At 47.1% G+C, this 14,830-nt stretch overlaps 1 protein-coding gene across 1 annotated transcript in view; it reads left to right on the plus strand.

The window, feature by feature from the left end:
- The window catches only part of PAX4 (paired box 4), a 465,469-nt gene that overhangs the window by 394,588 nt on the left and 56,051 nt on the right, over window positions 1-14,830 (plus strand). Inside the window, exon 6 of the mRNA XM_069629565.1 lies at window positions 5,079-5,161. Within this exon, the coding sequence (XP_069485666.1) occupies window positions 5,079-5,161 (83 nt within the window). The remainder of the gene's footprint in view (window positions 1-5,078; window positions 5,162-14,830) is intronic.

Below are 14,830 nucleotides of genomic sequence, written 5' to 3' on the forward strand. Positions count from 1 at the left end.
ATGCAGACCCCGCATCTTCCAGTTGTTCGTCCTTCGAACGGGCCAGGAAGAAAATCTCTGAAAAGAGACTTTTTGAGCTGTTTAAAAAGGCAATCAAGGAGGGGGGTACTAAGAGAAAGAAGAGGAGGAGGTCTCTCTCCCAATGCTTAATGTGTAAAAAAAAAAATCCGGGGCACACCATTTTTCTAAGGTTTTGTTTTGCTTGGAATTATTGGATTATTTCATTAGTCACCATACTAACCCCTTAGGATTGCTGCTTCGGTGCTTCCAACTAGCTTGGGGTTTGAAAATCCAATAAAAAGGTGGTTGTCTATGGAAATTGGCGTGAAACCTAAGAAATGTGGACATTACATTTTTAAATAAAGCATTCATTTACATATAACAAATCAGCAAAGTAATCCCCCGTTTGTTTACTTATTTAGCATAGCTTCCTAGGGAAGTAACACTTGTGGGCGAGCACATGCAAAGTCAAAATGTAAAGGTGTAAAGACTGCATTATGACGTCCCCTCCAGCCCCTAGTGCCCACTGCCTCCCTACTCATGAAACAAGAGATGCCTGTCCAAGATCACAAGGCTGCACTGCAGTAAAGCCATCGACCTGCGCTGTGAAGCATTTGCCCCAGAATGTGGGCATGTTTATGAATCCCTTCCAGTGTAGATTGGTTTTCTGTGCATGAATCATAAGAACTCAGAATAAACTGTTTTCCCAAACTAGCAGGATTGCACAGCAGCGACTAGTCCACAAGGCTTTCTGCGGCCTGGGACTGCTCCGCCTCCAACTTTCTCTTCCAAAACATCTTCCTTCCTGAGCTCACCGCTCATCCATCTCCAACTTTCGGAGGACCTGACGCTTCTCCAAGCAGAGCGTTGGGGGCAGATCTATTTCCTTGGCTGGGGCCTCCCTCTGGAATAGCCTCCCTGCCTCTCTCAAACTTGAGCAGAACCACCTCCGGTTCCGGAAGCAACTCAAGACCTTCATTTTTGCTTCCACTTCCTGTCTCCTGCTGATGCGCCTGACTGCTCCGTGCACTGGTCACCCTCTGAACTCAGGCCCAGCCTCTTGCATGTCCAGTTGCCCTCGCACTGCCTTCGGGCTCCCCAGCACATACGGGTCTGTATCTGCAACCCTACAGTCCCTTCTCTATGCACTTATGAGCCACCTGCTGGCTGCACTTGTGAGTTAACTGCACATCCCCCTTCCCCACCCCCTGGCACTTCTCTCCTTCCCTCTTCCCTGCACTTGCACGATCTGAATGACACAAGGCCTAGTAAGATCGGTATTTTGTCCTCCCTTGTTTCCCCCTCCTTGTCTTGTCGCGCCTAGAAAAACTTGTGTACAGGCACGTTATAAATGCCACATCATATCAGTACTGCCTGCTTACACTACTGTGCAAAGCTTTCAGTCTATGGGGCAAGTAACGCATGAACAGCAAAGACATTTTTCTTCATGCATCATCATAAGTACACGTTCCATGTGGAAAGATCAAATCAACCGTGGTTTCATGTATAATGTAAGCTACTCATTCATAATATAACATACACAAGGTACATTTTAGAGTCCCGACACTGCTTACCAATTTAAATTGCTGCTGCATTAGCCCCCCTACAATGCACTAGTGAGTATACACATGACACCGGGGGCTCATTTTTCTTTAAGCCATATATCTGCATAAACACGTTTTATCATAGAAAGCATTTGGAAATGTGTTTATTTCATGGCAGTACAGCGAAAACAGAAAGCAGTGAGAGGTTTCCATGCTCAGGCATATACTGAGATATGACAGGCTGTCTGTCCAAGAGACCCAATAGCAAGAACCTATTGTGTATCCAATTTAAACACTTGTTCTAATCTTTGACACGTGCCCCTTCCACCCCTTTCACTGATAGAAGTGTACCAAAAAAGTTTTGGAACTGTGACTCGAGCGGGGGACAGAGCAGGAAGGAAGGGAGTCACGTGCAACACATGGTTGCAGTGATGCAGTTTGACAGCCAATTGAGTTGAAACAGATTTCAGTGTAGCTGTAACTGATCAAATGGAGAAGCGTGCTTTAACTTCTCAAAGAACAGTTCCGGAATGGTGAAAATGGTTGCAAAAAGTAGTGGAGCTGTTAACAGTAAAAAATAAAAGTAGTGGAACGCCGCTCCTGACCGTTCCTGTTCACTTCAACCACTGACCCCTCTTAATTCAGCGCCATTTCACTCGGCATGACATTGGCCTGTTTAAAGGTAACTTGGGTAGGAATAAGAGGCATCCTTCCCCGCGCACCCCAGTGTTTACTTCACTGCCTTTGAATCAATGGATCTTAACTTCTAGGATGCAGTGAGCAGTGGGAAGGACTCTGCTGGTGATCACACTCCACAAAATGGCTGCCCCTTTACAAGAGGAGGTCTCCTCTGGCCTAGAATAAACATGCATCTCCTGCAGTAAAGGGCTTCCTTCCAAGCAGGGAGGCTTCCATCACCACAAGTGCTTATCCGACCACAAGCGTTATTGGACCCAGATGACCAGACCCCAGTTTAATGTATCTCCACCATTCTGCGCGCCTAACCAGTGTTCATCCTGTCTTTCGCCCCCATGACTCTCGATGCCCATACCTGTGAAATGGTGCATACAATGCTAGACCTGGTGTTCAGCTGGCTGCCCCGGCATCTATACCCAGTGCCCAGCACGAGGCTCCACGGCCTGCGCTGCTGTCTGTCCATACCTGGATGAGTCTTGCTGTGCATATTAGTTTTGGGCTCTCCTGCACATCGAGGTTGAAGCAAACAGGACATGGCGAGGAACACAACGTAACGTGCAGCTCACGTGATGAGGAGGCAGAGCGCTTCTTGGATGGCAGCTATGCACTATACCCTCTCTAAGAAGTGTCGGTGCTCCGCCTCCAGATTTAGTGCTAGGACTTGGCACCGGCAAATCCTTGCTCAGATTAAGCACTGCTCCCTCCTCTTGATCACCTTCACACTTATCCCTGATACGCAAGGGCCATGGTCAAAAGGGGAAAGACACAGTGGCATCAGTATTGATCCTGATGGCACACTACATCGGTTTTACTGAGCTGGGACACCACACAAGGTAACCATGGCACCCATGCAACCATGCAAGTGCACCTTCAAGGTAGCTCTGCCCCGCCTCACAGAAGCGAAGGACGACACCCTAAGGAAGGGGAAAGACAAAGGGAGGGGAGAAGCCCTTACCTCAATCCATCTAGCTGGGCACTTTTCTTCCCAGTCTAGTGGGCAGGTCAGTAATGGTTCAGAGGTGGCAATCAAAGATGTTTCTAGCATTTATACTGTGTTCCACTCCCATGTGTATGCTATCCAAGCGCTCTGGTGGATCTGAAAGAGCATGACATGGGTTAGGTTAGTGGGACGATGGGGAAAATGCAAGATGGCTTTCCTTTTGTGTTGAGGCAGGCAGAGCGGAAGCACCCTGAGGGCTGTGTAAGGGTCAGTTTCTAGGTGAACCCTGTCGAGAGAATAGAGGCATTTGTGTCAGAACAGGAGCCCTGTGTGCCCGTGGTGCTAAGATATGATATGGCATTTATAACACGCCTATACACCCGTGTTTCAAGGTGCGACGAGGCAAGGGAAGGGGAACAGAGGGAAGACTGAGACAACGATCTTACTAGGCCAGGGGCCATTGAGATTGTGCAAGTGCGGGGGAAAGGAAAAGGGGAAAGTGCGGGTGAGGGAACGGGAAGAGGACAGTTCAGTGCATGGGATCAACAATAAAAAATAAATAGAATAACAGCAATAAATAAAAGCGTGGCCAGCTGATGGTAGGTGCAAGGATAAGTGCAGACATCAGGTGTCAAGTGCTGGTAGGGGACTGTAGGGATACAGAAAAACAGTCCATTTCCAGAGAGGCAGTGCAGGTGTGCAACTGGCGAGGGAGGGGACCTGGGCCCAAGATCAGAGGGTGGCCAGGTAATAAGTGCAGTTTCACTTTCAGCCAGGAGTTCAGCAGGGGAGAGGAGGAGAGAAAGCAGAAGCAAAGAGGAAGGTTTTGAGGTGCTTCCGGAACCGGAGGTGGTTCTCCTCAAATTTCAGGGAGGCAGGGAGGCTGTTCCAGAGGGAGGCCCCAGCCGATGCAAGAGCTCTACCACAACCTCATTGCTTGGAGTTGGAGGTGGATGAGGGAAGAGCTCGAGAAGGAAGATATTTAGGAAGAGAGAGTTGAAGGTATTGAGGCCCCAGGCCCCAGAAGGCCTTGTGGATAATGCAGAGGGTTTTGAACTTAATCCTCGCAGCCATTGGGAGCCAGTGCAGAGATTTTAGTCCTGGAGAGATGCGATCCTTGGGCTTGAGGCCAAGGACAAGCCTCGCAGTCCTGTTCTGGATGAGTTGCAGAGAACTGAGGAGGACAAAGAGGGTATGGCAGAACATTTTTTGAAGGTAAAGATGGTATGGTAGAAGATCTTAGAGTGATAGGCTTGGTAGATGGGAACGACTTGTCAGAAAAGTGATGTGTGAGGTCTTCTTGTGATGTTTGTTGGAAGGTCACCCTGCCGCAATATCAACTGAGATCTTGGTCGCACTGCCATGACCCTACATGAGCGGCCGCCGTTAGGGGCTGCCTTGTGGGCCATGGTGGCAGCTGGGGGTGAAGGTTGCTTCTTTGACCCTAAAGGGAACACTTCTGGGTTAGAGGCGCCTCTAAGGGCGTAAACATGAGGGGGTGTAGCAGGAGAAGGGGGACTTATACAGGCTCTGGTGCCCACTCTTTAGCAAGGTATTTCCCTGGCATTTCTGACTCTTTCCTCGCTGCCCCTGCCGGAGGTTTGCCCACCCTATTGATTCAGACTATTGATTCACAAAGCACCTGCACGAGACAGACTAGTCAAGTCACAAATAAGCTATTCCTTGTGATTCTGAATTACTTTTCTATTTTTAGTTGTAAGTATCAGATTTACTTCTTGTAGCTAACTTCTTTGTGAATCAATAGTCTCTCTCTCCAGGAGCAAGTGAAGCTTTACTCAAAGTTGCAGTTGGCAGGATTTCTGAATCGCTCCCTAAGAATACTTTTTGCAAGTATATATTGTTTTAAATAATCCTATTCTTCTCACACATGATTTCAGATTTCTCCCGCGTGCAGTACCCTGATATACACAGTCGAGAGAAGCTTGCGGCTGCTACGGACCTTCCGGAAGCCACGATTAGAGTAAGTATAGAAAAACCTGATTATACCGTCTTATCTTATTGACAGAAAATAAATGTAAATGTTTGTTTACCTATATGGGAGAGGCAGGCTGCCATTTGTTGTTTTTTTCGAATGTGATTCTTTTTTTTGGTATGCTGTGACAAACCCATGGTATCACAAGTAAGGACACAACAATAAAGAGCAAGTTCAAGGGTATTTATAATACACTTTTAAATGGGTTGTAGACTTACTAACTTGCCCTAATACAAAAGTGGGAGTAAACTCGATCATTCAAAATAAAGCAAAACAGTCCTAGTCAGTCTTAGTCCAAAAACAATACTAGTTAAACTAAGAAACCTATTGACTGCCCTAAACTTATGCAAAAATGTGTAATGGGGAATATGTATACAAAGGAAAGTCAGTGTTATCATGTAAATAATCAAGGTGGCTGAGTCAGCTATCCTCCCCACATTGGACAGCACGGGGTAAGGCCTTCCATGTTAAAGTCACTTGTTTTCAGTTCATCAAAAGTTCTATCACAGTTCACCAAAAGTTCACGTTGCTCTCCCTCTGTCGGGATCGGGCCTCTCAAGGTATTAACAGTTCACGGAGGTCTCCTTCAGTTGGGCTTGGACCTCTCAACAAAAAGTAACTGTTTCAACGTCGATCTCCCTCAGCCTGGGTCGAACCTCGCAATCACAGCACCTGCATGGGTTCCCTTCCCCAAGCTTCATTCGCATTTGTTAGGGGTTCCCTTCCCCTAACTTATTTCACATTCAAGGTCTCCCTCAGTTGGGCTGTGACCCTTCACTAATGTCGAAGACTTTAGAGTGTGCAAGGATTTTTCTCCCTTTTGTTATTTACCCCAGTGTCTCTTGGTCTTGGTAATTCCATAACACAACCCAGAAGGTTCAAATAAATCTTTCGCTTTAAAGCATTCACATTTAACTTCCCCTTTCGTCTGGATTAATCTTGACCATTGCACATTTCAGAGTTCATTCACTTTATCGCTTCATAACAAGACATCAAACATTTCACAGAGACTTTCGAATGGGTTGTTTCATTTCGCCAAACCACTCTGCTACTCTGTATCACTGGCTTCAAAGTTATCGGTTAGTTCACTATTGGTTTACTTTCTTTTCGCAATCTCATCAGCACATGCGCAACCTTCAATTGTAAGATTCCGAAACTGCCAGTCCTATAATGCAACAGTCACTTGTCACTTTGTTTCCTATTTCAATTCAATATTCAAGTTCCCACTCCAGCCACACAAGTTCACCGGGTTTCCTCTCTTTCGTGTCCTGAGACTCACCCGGCTGCCGTGGTGTGGTTGAGCAACTGCTTGGGATCTCTGGGTTAAGGTCAGGTTCTCACCACCTGCTCCTCCTTCCTCCCCAACTCCTTCGTTCATCCAGGAGTGATATGAATGCCTCTGGGAATGTTGGTCCTCCCCAAATCTGTCGTTCACCTGGGAAGCAGTGCACTACAGTACCCAGCATGTACTCCTTCCTCTGCTCCTCAATGCCACAGAGGAACGAGCACTGGGCTGCACATAGCCCATTGTGAGAAGCTCTCCTTGTTCTGGGTCTGGAGACATGGCTCTCTCGCCCTGTTGCAACCTTTCAGACACCCCGGGCCAGTGTTCCAGCATGCCGCTCTGTTGGTCCAGATAACAATTTAGGCTAGGTTTTAGAAGGATTCCCTTGCTGGATAACACAAAACAGCCTTCTTTGGTAGAGCTCCTTTGCCAGTCCTCCTTCCAGCCCAACTGCTGCTATCTGAGTGCTTGGGATTTTGGTAGGGCTCCTCTGCCGGACTCAGCCTTGCAGCCCCCCTACTGTCTTCCCAAAAGCAACTGACTCTCTGTCCCCTGCAGTCTCCTTTTGTACACCTGGGAGAGGTTAATTGTTTGCAGGTATTTAGGGAGGGTTGGGTCTGCCTGACCTTGCCTGTCCTCGTTAACCGGACAACCTGCTGTCAGAATAAGAGAGTCTATCCTCTGTGTCTTAGTGTGTTTCTTGTTGGAAATTTTTATTTCTCTAGGTTGCTGCTTCTTCTTGGTATTGTGTGAAAATGGGGGTTAGGGGGTTGAGATGCGGTGTTTTTGAAATACCCCAGAAAGAGAGAGGATGTGCATGAATTTGGGTAACTGGTGGAAGGGTGATACCGCGTCTCACCCAAGGGTGTTCCCTCTGCAGTCCCCAAGGATCTCCTGCCCAGGTGATCCCTCGTCACACGTCCGCCTCCATGGCTAGGATCTAGGGGCGATGGCCCTTCCCTGGCCGCCTGAACAAAGGATCTCGGGGGGACTTCCAGTTTTCTCACAATGCACATTAGGTTTGCTGTGCTTTCTTGATAAGTTTCATTTACATATGTATTTTAAAAATGTATTACCCTAAGAGGCAATCTGGCTTAGTTAGCAACTCAGTATTTAAAAAGAAATAATAACAAGTTTATTATGTACATTTCTCATTAATAATAATAATAATGTTACTACTAACAATAATAATAATAATTCCAGAGCTCTTCAAATTGGCCTTCAGCCTACTCATAAGCGCTCTTAATTATGGCATCCATGGGCACTTTGCAAGGGGCATATGAAGTACTTTACCCAGGAGCACAGTGTGTGCCCGGGTGGAAAAGCCAGGAAGAAAACACAGGGTTCGTGCATCCGACATTCCTCGGAGATGACTGGAAGATTAGTTTGTCACAATGTCAATGGGTTTGATAATAGTATTTGATTTTCATGCTTTTTTTCACCAATTTTGCTTAAGCTAGATCTCATGCGTCCAGGTTTCCCCACACATGACGCAGAATTATGCCTGGCATGTTGTGATGAAGTGCCATGCCTTGCTGTAAGATTCAGGCATGGGTGACCCCAGGGGCTGAATATTGCCAGCTGCTTCTTGATGCAGGGTCTGGGGGCTGCATAGGGAGAATCCCCTGGTCCACCGCCGCCTCTCATGTGCATTGCAGGGACTTGTCACATTGAGCCTCATTACGAGCATGGCGGTAGCCGTGCCTGTTTGGCAGGCACGGCTACCGCCATGCTCGCACCTGGCACCGCCTCCCGCGATTATGCAATAATCGGCCCATTACGAGATGAGTGGGCCAGTAATTGCCCATTTGCTGGTGGCGGTAATGCCGGGCTCCCGATCCCCATTCTGTCCCATAGGACAGAATGGGGGTGGGGAGCATGGTTGCACCGGCACCGTTGATAACAGTGCCAGTGCAATCACGAGTTCTGCTCGCGGGTGCCACACAGCCCGCCTGGTAAGACCTGGCGAGCTGTCAGAAACCCGAGTGCAGAACTCGTAATGTGGCGGCCCGGTATGAACGGGGCCGCCACCCTTGTAATGAGGCCCATTGTTCCCAATTAGCATGGACAAAGGAGGCTGGATTCTGAAATAACAATGAGAATTGAGAACGTGGAACGCAGAACCACAGACCCTTGTTATAATGTTATGGTGCTGAGCTCCACCCGTTCCGTTCTAGAGTCCCCCATGGATTCTAGAGTGCACAGGAGAGTCGTTAGTTGGAGCTGCTAAAGCAGGGTTGGCCTGCTGCCCCGGTGCTCCGGGGGTCCTTTCTGTCCCTATAAACCTCTTACCTGTATGAACATTCATCTCAGCGGGACATTATTCCACAACAACCCTTTGGAAAAGAACGCTACTAGACATGCACTCACTCTGTTGAAGTTCACACACACAGTCGGACTTGTTCACAAGCGCTGGGATTCAGCACAACTGCCTGCAGGCCTCTCAGCACACATGTGCAATAATTAGATTCAAGATGGAGCCAGCTCCCGATATAGCCTCGATGTGTGAACTCACGCAGTCAGAGTGAGGAACCAACCGCAGGAGCTGGTCCGACAGCACAGCGCTCGCTTTGACATCTGTGCAGAGCCTGCTGACGCAAGTTCGAATCCCGGCAGGGCCAAACTCAGCCTTTCATCCTTCCGAGGTCGATAAATGAGCACCACACGCCTTGGGTTATAATAAGCAGCGCTCAGATGCCTGAGGGTTCGTAGCACTATATAAATGCCAAATTATTATTATTAGTTGAATACTGCATGCACATGCAAACCAATTTAATGCGGCAAACTATTGTGAAACATACCTGATGGAGATTAATCAGCGGGGGTCCCTAGCGGAGAGGTCATGCCTCTATAAGAGAAGCTATGTTTTACAGGCAGATGTGAGTGTCCAGAGAGAGAAAAGCTGCAGAGTAGGAGCAGCTGGTTTGGAAAAGGCTAGAGGAGAAGGCAGGAGCTGACTGGGAGTGAGGAGTGGAGGAGGAGTACGCTACATTGGAGGAGAAGATGGGAGAGTCTCTTGCGGGGAGAGACAAGGAAGTGGTGAACAACAGAAAAATTCAGAGGTGAAGTAAAGGAGAAGAGGTGGAGACAGACCAGGAGGAGGTGGTGAGAGCTCCAGAGGAAGAGACAGTGAGACTGTTGTGGATTCATGTACCATGCCATGATCCAGTATAAAGTAAAGAGCTTTATTCCAGTGTACAGGTGAGTCTTTTAGCACAGTCCTTGTGCAGCCTATGTAAGGTATAGGGCCACAAACACTAGACATCTAGCACCCCAGCCAGCTAACTTCCAACTGTCCTTCAGCAGAACGCTCACATTGGGCTTCTCCCACATTCCACACCAACATTCCATGCATGCATTCCATCCATACACCCATATATTCTGACAAGCAGAACACTACACCAACACTGAGAGGAAGGGGTGCTGAGAGAGCGGGGAAGAGGAGTTGATAAACCCAAACGGGGTGGAGAGACATCTAGACAATGAAGTGTAGAAAGAACTGTAAGAGGAGGAGTTCATGCATTAAGAGATGGGGGTATAATTGCCAGAAGAGAGAGACAAGACAGAGAATCACTTGGGCAGGTGGAATCAGAGAGGGTGGCACCTCTGATTAAGCCAACATATGGTGAAGCTGTGTGAACAGGAAAAGGGGCAAGCATGTGGGGGAAGTGACTAGGAGGTGAAAGAAGTTCAGAGTGAAAAGAGGGCTGCTAAAGAAGACCAGGCAAGAGAGAATAGGCCTCAAGGTAGAAGACCATTACACAGGTGCAAGGAGGAAAGCCAGAAGGGGAGGTTGGTGTTACCCAGAAAGTCCCAAGGCTAGAGAGAGATTCTTCCTCTGAAGCCCCAGCCAACAAGCAAATGAACAGTTGGAGGTCTAGTGTACTATGACATAATATGATAGGTACATTTATAACGCGCTAAATACCCAGAGGTTTCTAAGCGTAGACCCGGGGATCAAACCTGTGTTGCTCCGTGACATCTTGTTTCCAAGGCGAGCACGTTGCCCCTGAGTTATCCTTCCCGAGACCTGTGTGTGACTCCCGAGACTATATGTGCGGAAGCCTATTTATAATCAACCGTGTGGTCACTGAGATGTTGGCAATGGCAATAGGCATCTCTGGATGAGGGCCACAAGGAGATACTGAAGAAGGCAAAAGCATCAGCCATTGTTAAAATAAGTTGTGGGGCAATTACCCTTCTGAACTGTGAGAAACTAGAGCTCCCCCTCAAGGATTGCCAGGAAGAGACCAAGAGATTTGAGACTATTGAACCCAGGCACTTCCTTTTTGTGTGATTTACTTGTTTGAACCAAAGCAGAAGCCATTCAACTACTTTTGTTTTGAAATGATATGATACGTCATTTATAACGCTCCTGTACACAAGATGTGACCCTTTCTTGTATTGTTCACAATAAACACCTTTTTAAACTGTGACAGCAGGGTCCATTTGTCTCATTGATGCCCACTCATCTTTGTGACAGTATGGTGTCAGAGTGGGATGGATAGGAAATTACGCAGAAGTCTTACCCTGCTCCTCCTTGAAGGTGGTTAGAGTAAATACACACACCAGCCCCCCCCCTTTTTAAGCTACCCGGTGGGCAACAGGATTTACTTCTATACTGTGGATGGCATGAGCATGCCAATGGAAAGTAGAACAAGCAGCGGCTTCTGTTCCCTCATGTGATATATGAAAGGATTGTGGCAGAATTCAGTAGGCTATTAATTACAGTCTGGATGTAGGAGCCTGGGTTATAGACCAGGATTTCCAAAGGGGGGGGGGGGTGGGAGGGGTCCAACGTTTTTCTCTTTAAACGTGGGAAAGAATTTGAAAAGAAATCCAGAAATGGGGCCCGAACGTCCAACCTGAGATCTATTTTTAACCAGAAATACAGGAGGTGACAGACATGGAAGCGACTGTAAAACAGAAGTTCAGGCCCTCCCACCAGAATGCTGTACCTAATCCATCTTTAGTCTACCAATCCCATTCTCTTCTGTCCCGAGTTTGGCCTGGCCCAACACAATGACCCTTCCCCACATTTTGCCTTTCATAAAGCATCTTGGTGGAATAGGGAAAGAGCCAGGTGGGGCTCTATTTTGTTGAAAGAGGTGGTCATAAGGTGCCAAAAACAGTTTGAAGGGGGTGAAGTGACTAAATTCCAACGGGTGTTCCCTTCTCCCTTCTGGAAGGCAGTATTAGACCTCGCTCATTCCCTTTTGACAGCAGGATATCCAGAGGTGACCAAATACAAAATGTACTGAGTAGCTTCTTTTAGGCAAGAATCTATCTGCAGGGTAAGCACAGATAGATCTGGGAAGAGCCCTGCTACAGCAGTTAGTCATCAGATGTTTTCTTTTCCTGCACAGGGAGAGACATTGTGGGGCCCCTCAGTCCCACTAAGGTTGGAACTGGCTAGAGTCCTCTAATTGTGGATTCTTCCATCCAGTTCCCAGAAGCCTTTCTTTTATGTAACAAGAGTACCCAAACTATAGTCAAACAGACGGCTCCCTCGTGTATCATAAGTGGAGTGTCCTCAAGTGCTCCTGGCTGATCAGGGATCTACAGTTATGTCCAAACTCATGAGCAAGTTAAAAGCCCTCCTATTTTATACTTATTGACACACTCCAATCCTCCATAAACCGATCACAGATGGGTGGCTTGCTTAAGTGCCTTAATCAGTCATTGTAGAGCCTTCTTTGGACTTCTTTGGAAGCTGATCGAATAAGATGCTAAGCATTGGGACGATCTCTTGCCCTGGGTCATCTTCCCATTAACGAAAACACTGCGGGCCGTGGCAGGATTATCACCATTTGAGCTTGTATATGGAAGGGAGCCTCATAATGCTTTAGATATGCAGAAGAAGCAGTGAAAAAAGGAAAGACAGGCCAAAACACAGCTTAATGTGGGCAGACCTCCAAAGAACAGATGGGCCTCATAAAAAACTTGGTTCTTCAATACCTACAAGCATGTCAAGATAAACAAAAGAGATTTATAATAATCAAGCCTACTGTGTTAGGTCAGAATCATGAGACCAACAATGTGGCATTGCGTCTGACTTTTCTTTATTATCACTCTCAAACCTTTTCTTCCCTGAATCTAAGAAACTTGGTCCTACTCTACAAAGGAAATACAGAAAGAAGGTGCTTATCAGGATGTCGTTACAATATCAAGAGAAGTCCTCTGTCCAGCATCCCATACTACAGTCTGCCCCTACCACTATTAAAGTGGTCATAATTCGATTTTTGATGTTCCTGAGCTTGAGAGAAGTATTTGTTCACAATCTCTCTCATCACCTTAATATGGTCTCTCAACTTATCTGCGGCTTGAGATATTGGTAGCAGGGCCTCTTCCCTTTCTTCCCAACTCTCTTTCAGCATGTCCAACAACTCTCAGGGTTCTCTGCCATAAAGTAATTCAAATGGAGAATACCCCAAGGAAGACTGTGGTGTTTTTCCACACAGCAACAAGGACCCAAGTTATCATTACATCCCAATTTTTCCTGTCTGTTTACACAAATGTTTTCAGTATCCGCTTAAGAGTTTAGTTAAAGCGTTCTACTAGGCCATCCATTTTAGGGTGATAGACGGATTCCTATAGCATTTTCATGTTCAACATTTTGTTTATTTCCTGCATCAGGTGGGACTCATGTCGTGTCCTGACTGGTTCATATTTTTTTAGGGAAACCCACTCAGGAAAGGAAGGGGATGAGGTGTTTCAAGATGTGCTGTGTGGTATTGTTCCTTGTGGGAAAAGCTTCTAGGTACCTGGTAGCTTAATCTAAGATTGCCAGATTATATTTGTTACCCAGTTTGGAGGGCACGAGGGGTCCCGCTATGTTCATAGATATCTGAGAAAATGGGATGTTCCTGATGGGGAGAGGTTGTAAAGGAGCTCTGGGTTTTGGGTTGATGTTTTGGACAAATTCCACTGGCAGAGATTTAGGCCTTGACATCAGCGTAGACGCCAGGGCAGTAAAATTTGCTATGGTCTTGGTCCTGTCTTTTTCCCATTCCCTGATGTTACGCGGGAATGGGCGAACTCCATAACAATTTCCCATCGCTCTGTGGGATGACTTGTTGGCCTACACACAACCTCGGTATAATGAGCTATTTAAAATAAAAAGAAAGATACATTTTTCTCCAGACCCTTTTATTCCGGGCTAGTGCTCTCAATTGCTTCTGCCAGATTTGGGTTATTACGTTGTGCGGATGCCTGATCTGCTAAGGTCGTGCTGTCGTCCCAATCTGTCTGGGGAAGTGGTGTCAAATTCCTATCAGCCTACCCAAATCCTAGGTCACCACTTTGCATATTAGATAGATCCACCACTTTGTACCAATGTGGTGTCAGGGCTTATTTATTTAATTATTTTGTACATTTTACATTTTACATTTGTAGCAGCTGAACCCCCTCAGGTATCTAGGCGGTAGTTACATTAGGGAAAGGGGAAGGTTGGTGTTGAATGTAGCGTCAGGGTTCCAGCTTAGGTCAGTTGAGTCTGGGTGATGGGACCCAGTGGTTCTGTTCTTAACAGCTTGTAGTAACCTGTAATAAAGCCTATGTAAGAAGGACTACAGAGTTACCTTATTTCACTGGCGACGAGGGTGGGATCCTCATCACCAGTGAAATAAGGTAACTCTGGAGTCTTCTGTAGCTTCTTGCATAAGTTTTATTACAGGTTACAACAAGATAGTAAGCACAGAACCGCCTTGCCCTTTGCCTGCTCCTCCTCCTGCTTCAGCAGACCCGCCAGAGTGGGACTCTCTTTCTGGGCTGTGTAGAAATCAGCCTGATCTGGGCCCCAGCTGATGTGAACTCATCCAGCTTTGGCAGACCCTTCAGATCTGTGCCCACCTGCTCCTCCACCTCCGGTTCCTGCGCTGCGCCAGGCAACTCTGAAGTCATGGGGTCCCCTCCTAACAAAGTAGAGTCTTCTGTCGCTAACTACTAGCCCCTCTCCCGCAGGAGTAGGCGACTCAGTAATCTGTGGAACTGGACTAGGGGCTACCAGCCACACTGGTCCTTCCAACAAGCCCTCTGGAAGCACTCCAGGCCCTAAGTCTTTCAGAGCATTCAATCTAGTGTTCTCTTTTGCTCTGGATCGTGTAGCCGCTGTGACTATTTTGGGATTAGGAAGATCATTACCCAACAGACATGGTGCAGGGATGGAGTCTTTCACTGCTACACGGCACTGGGTCATTACACCTTGCCAGCTGAACTCTATCACAGAGGGGCACTTACTCTTACCATCAAATCCACTTTTGACAACTCAGGACGATCAATTTACTGGCCTGGCTGTACCCACTGCCGGGTGACAGTGGTGACGCTAACCGCAGTGTCTCAGACCTGAGGAGTTTTGTGTCCATTGATGTAAA

Source organism: Ambystoma mexicanum, chromosome 12, assembly GCF_040938575.1.
Source record: "Ambystoma mexicanum isolate Mex_15411 chromosome 12, UKY_AmexF1_1, whole genome shotgun sequence".
In the NCBI taxonomy this organism is placed as follows: Eukaryota; Metazoa; Chordata; class Amphibia; order Caudata; family Ambystomatidae; genus Ambystoma; species Ambystoma mexicanum.